This window comes from Lycium barbarum, chromosome 12 (assembly GCF_019175385.1).
Source record: "Lycium barbarum isolate Lr01 chromosome 12, ASM1917538v2, whole genome shotgun sequence".
NCBI lineage: Eukaryota > Viridiplantae > Streptophyta > Magnoliopsida > Solanales > Solanaceae > Lycium > Lycium barbarum.
In genome coordinates this window covers 77,316,769-77,321,386 of record NC_083348.1, presented here as the reverse complement: position 1 = coordinate 77,321,386, position 4,618 = coordinate 77,316,769, and the positions used below count along the sequence as shown (strand labels likewise).

General features: G+C 35.6%; 1 protein-coding gene across 1 annotated transcript; it reads left to right on the top strand.

The window, feature by feature from the left end:
* Window positions 1-585: 585 nt before the first annotated feature.
* LOC132622568 (patellin-4) lies at window positions 586-3,376 on the top strand. The gene is made up of 5 exons (XM_060337188.1): window positions 586-782; window positions 1,207-2,211; window positions 2,467-2,591; window positions 2,713-2,857; window positions 2,946-3,376. Exons 2-5 carry the CDS (start codon window positions 1,255-1,257, stop codon window positions 3,189-3,191), a joined length of 1,473 nt encoding a protein of 490 aa, XP_060193171.1. The 5' UTR covers window positions 586-782; window positions 1,207-1,254; the 3' UTR covers window positions 3,192-3,376.
* Window positions 3,377-4,618: the final 1,242 nt, after the last annotated feature.

Genomic DNA, 4,618 nt, shown 5'->3' with positions numbered 1-4,618 from the left:
TTCTTTTCAAGCTTTCCCCTTACATTCTCGTATATCAACCCCAAAAGCTAATTATGACATTGACGTAATTGCCAAAATCATGTAAAAAATTTAGAGAAAATTTCATAATTAACTATAGTTTAGAGCGTGATTACGAAACTACAGTTGTTGTATCAGGAAGAGCTGTATCAGGCGGGTATTAACTGTATCAAGCAGGTATTACTTGTATCAGCGCATACTGTATCAGTTAAAATAGCGGGAAAGAGCTATATTGACACATATTATTACGCGCTTGTGTTATGTATCTGCTACTAAACCCAAAATGTGGCTACGTGGTTGTAATTTTTTAAAACTATATCTATATATCGCAAATACAGTCTAAATGTTTCCTAATTCCCATTTAAACTAAAACCTCGAATTTAAACTGGAACAACTTTAAAACACGTGTATTTATAATAAAAAGTGGGATTTGGATTTTGGACAGAATCAAATAATTAAGCCTTGACGAATAAAATGTTATGTGTGGGCCCCTCCCCAAAATGATTAAAGGACAAGGGAAGTTAGCTGGAATCCAGCCTTGGAAACGAATCCCTCAACGGCTCTCTAACATGCCATGCTGCCCTGCGGTGCGGTGTCGTCACCCAAACAACATTGAATTGGACCGTTTTGGGCCCCACACACCCCTCATACACACTTTCAAAAAGAATATATAACCGTTACAAATACCCCCTCTTCATTTCTCATCTCAAACAACAAAGTCATTTGTGACAGTTGCCATAGCAAAGCTCATTTAAGTGCAAAAGGTGAATTTCTAACAACTCTTCTATTTTTTTTGTTTGTTGAATTTGTTGTTGTTTTTTTTTTGATGGTTTTATCTAAGTTTCAATTTTGTGCTTCTAAAATGAATCATAAGAGCTTCTTTTATTGGTCCTTAGAATAATTTGTGCTAGGAAAATTTGTGACATTTTCTTTATATTGTAGAGGTTTTAGTAGGGGATAATAGGAGGTTCAACTACCTTGTCACCGAAAATCCCATTATTTTATCATCATGAATAAAAAAAGATGATTTTTTAGGGTCTTTAGGAGGAGTATTTCCTACCGTTTTGAACTACGCCTCAATCTCAAATGAGTTTCACTTATTGCAAATAAAAGAATCACTTTTTTTCTTGGCTATTTAATTAGGGCATTGAATTGGGGTCTCAAATTCTGTTTTACTTAATTTTTCAGCTGTTTAAGGAGGTGATTCTTGTGTAGTTGTGTTATCTATCAATCAAGATGACTGTTGAGGTGCAATCTGAGGCAACTCAAGTGGCTGAAGTAGTTGTGCCACAAGAGGAATTAGAGGCTGCTAAGAAGGTTGTAGAGGAGGTTGAGGTAAATGAGAAAGTAAAAGAAGAAAAAGATGAGGCTAAGCTAAAAACAATTGAGAGGAGTTCTTCTTATAGAGAAGAGAGCAACTTTCTCACTGATCTAAAAGAAAATGAGAAAAAGGCCTTGAATGAGTTGAAATCTAAAGTTGAGGAAGCCATTCTTGGAAACACTCTCTTAAAAAAAGAAGAGACAAATACCAAAAAATCTCCAGAGAAAAGTGAAGGCGAAGAAAAAAAAGAGGAAGAGGGAAAGAATGAGGAAAATCCCGATGCGAATTGTGGGAATATAGAGGAGAAAGAAGAGAAGGAGAAGGAGGAGGGTGAATTGGAAGTTGATGAAGTGGATAAAGAGATATCCATTTGGGGAGTACCACTTTTGCCTAGCAAAGGGGATGAGAAAACTAATGTGGTTCTCTTGAAATTCTTGAGAGCAAGGGATTACAAAGTGAATGAATCTTTTGAAATGCTTAAGAAAACACTCGAATGGAGGAAAGAATTTAAGATCCAATCAATCTTGGAGGAAGATTTGGGCTCAGATCTTGCTCCAGCTGCTTACATGAGTGGAATTGATAACCAAGGACACCCTATTTGTTACAATATTTTTGGAGTTTTGGATGATGAAGAGCTGTATAACAAGACGTTCGGGACGGAGGAGAAACGGAACCAGTTCTTGAGGTGGAGAGTCCAATTAATGGAGAAGGGTATTCAACAACTTGATTTCAAGGCTGGAGGTATTAGTTCATTGCTTCAGATAAATGATCTGAAGAACTCTCCTGGACCATCCAAGAAAGAAGTCAGGGTTGCTACAAAACAAGCTGTTGATCTTCTTCAGGATAACTATCCTGAATTTGTTGCCAAAAATGTGAGTACTTCTATTTCGTTTTTCTTGTTTTTACTTTCAGTTGATTCTTGGAAATTGACACTAGGCAGAGCCATCCTTATGTTGATATAATAAAGTGTTAGCATAACTGTGATCTTGCTTCGAGGTTTCTACAATGTTGTAATCTTTATTTATCATGACTAGAGATGGTACAATACTTGTTCTGGAAAAAACAATCAACTTTGGTATTCACTTTTTCTCTGTGTTGATCTGACCATTTACTTGTTTGTGTTTCAGATATTCATCAATGTACCATTTTGGTATTATGCCGTCCATTCGTTGCTCTCTCCTTTCCTAACTCAAAGAACCAAAAGCAAATTTGTATTTGCTCGCCCTGCTAAGGTCACTGAGACCTTGCTCAAGTAAGTTTCTTTTCCCTTTTATCGAACATAAATTTCAGTTGATTCAGCATTTTTGGTCCTTGAACTTTTAATGTCTAATTGTCTATTGAGGGCTAATCCTTTAACTGTTTGGCTTGAGCAGGTACATTCCAATCCAAGAAATCCCAATTCAGTATGGTGGACTCAAGAGGGAGAATGACTTTGAGTTTTCAGTCTCAGACTGTAAAGCTTCAGAAATTCTCCTTAAAGCTGGATCAACTGAAACCATCGAAATACCTGCGGTAGATGTAAGAACCTTGGACATATTGAGATTTTGATCTTGCCCTTTTTATTATTACGTGGTGATTCTGATTATTTCTGTTAAAATTATGTCAGGTGGAAAGTACATTTATCTGGGATGTTACGATTGTGGGAGGGGAAGTGAGCTATAAGGAGGAATTTGTGCCAGCGGATGAGACTTCTTACACCATTATCGTTCAGAAGGACAAGAAGGTGAGCTCGCCAATTCGCAACACATTCAAGAACACTGAAGCAGGAAAGGTTGTGCTGACAATCAAGAACACTTCAAGCAAGAAGAAGAAGGCATTTTACCGACACAAGATCAAGAAATCAGCAGTTTGAGATGAACAAATTTCTAGTTTGAATGAAGATGGAGTTTTTTTTTTTATTTTATTTTTTATAATGTAACTTTTTTGTGGTTCATATACTTTATTATTTTTTGGTCCTATATTCATATTGTATATGTTGATTTTTTTTTCTCCCTACAAGGAAGAACATGATCTATGAATTTTTTTTCCATTTTTAAATGAGTTGAGTTGGGATGGTCTCTCGTTGCTTCAGTTACTATTACCTCTTTATATCATGATCAATTTCTAGAGGAGAGATGCGTATCCTAATTTAAGGGATCGAGAATCAGTCTTTTGATCCTCCTTCAAGACTACTCTCATCAATTGAAACTACATAGGTAAGGTTTTTATTTAACAGTCTCTTTGAGCTATCGAATCAACAAAATTATTCATTGGGAATTCTATTTTTTTTCTGTTTGTGGACGACAAAAAAGTAAAATACAAGAACTTGGTTTCATATCACATAGATCACTTAGGATTTCGCTGGGAATGAATGTGAGACCTTAAAAATCTTCAATAAGCAACATGATCCTTCTTGATTCTAGGTATATATAACCCTTGGGGTGAAACTTTGAGTTTAGCTCGTCTACATTTTAAACATTGGTTGCATATTTTCTTCACATCCTTTCTCATGTGTGTCAATAAAACTTTTCACCCGAAGCGTCTAAAGTCTTATTGCATTCCAAGCCATCATCCTCCATAAGATTTTTTTTATGATTGTGGTGTCAGGTTCAGCTTGCGCATACATACCTTAATTATTTCTTCAGGTACCTGTTACTTCTATCGGCACAAGTGATTGAGTAACTCTGTCTATAAAGACAAAGGCATATGTAAAAATGACCTAATGTATTTTGCTTCTATTGAAATTTGAAACTGAGACCTCATAGTTTTCGCCTACTTCATTAATTATTAGGCCACACTTTGGGGTGCCCATCATTTCCCCCACCATTTGCTTCCCCAACAAGCAATTCTCTCATGGATCACCAATTTTTTTGCTTCCAACAAAAATCCATCAAGCCTATCGAATCGGTCAAAAACATTACTCAGAGAAGCACTTTTAGATTAGCCTAAATTACGATCATTTGCATTCAATTCTTTATGTGATCAAAACCTTCCATCTTAGCACTTAAGATACTGATCAAAGCATATTTCCTAAATAAAGCACCAACAACAACATTATTTTTTTTCCTTATTTGAAGCGGATAATATATCAAAAAATTTATATGTAATCTTCTCACTTAGCATGCCGGCCCGGCCTATAATGCAACTTATATGGGCTCATAAAAAACCCGTGACTTTCATAAATGTTCTAATGATAAACTACTTAGGCCAAAGTTAATGTTGTTAATATATTAAAGTTCTCTCGAGTGCATACAACTCATTATTATAAGTGGAGTAATTCAATGTAATAACATGCAACAT

Excerpts from the sequence above, each read along its gene's own strand:
- LOC132622568 (XM_060337188.1), top strand. The coding sequence starts at position 1,255 with ATGACTGTTGAGGTGCAATCTGAGGCAACTCAAGTGGCTGAAGTAGTT. Across the intron at positions 2,592-2,712 it reads GTCACTGAGACCTTGCTCAA|GTACATTCCAATCCAAGAAA; the intron begins GTAAGTTTCTTT and ends TGGCTTGAGCAG. Across the intron at positions 2,858-2,945 it reads TCGAAATACCTGCGGTAGAT|GTGGAAAGTACATTTATCTG; the intron begins GTAAGAACCTTG and ends AAATTATGTCAG.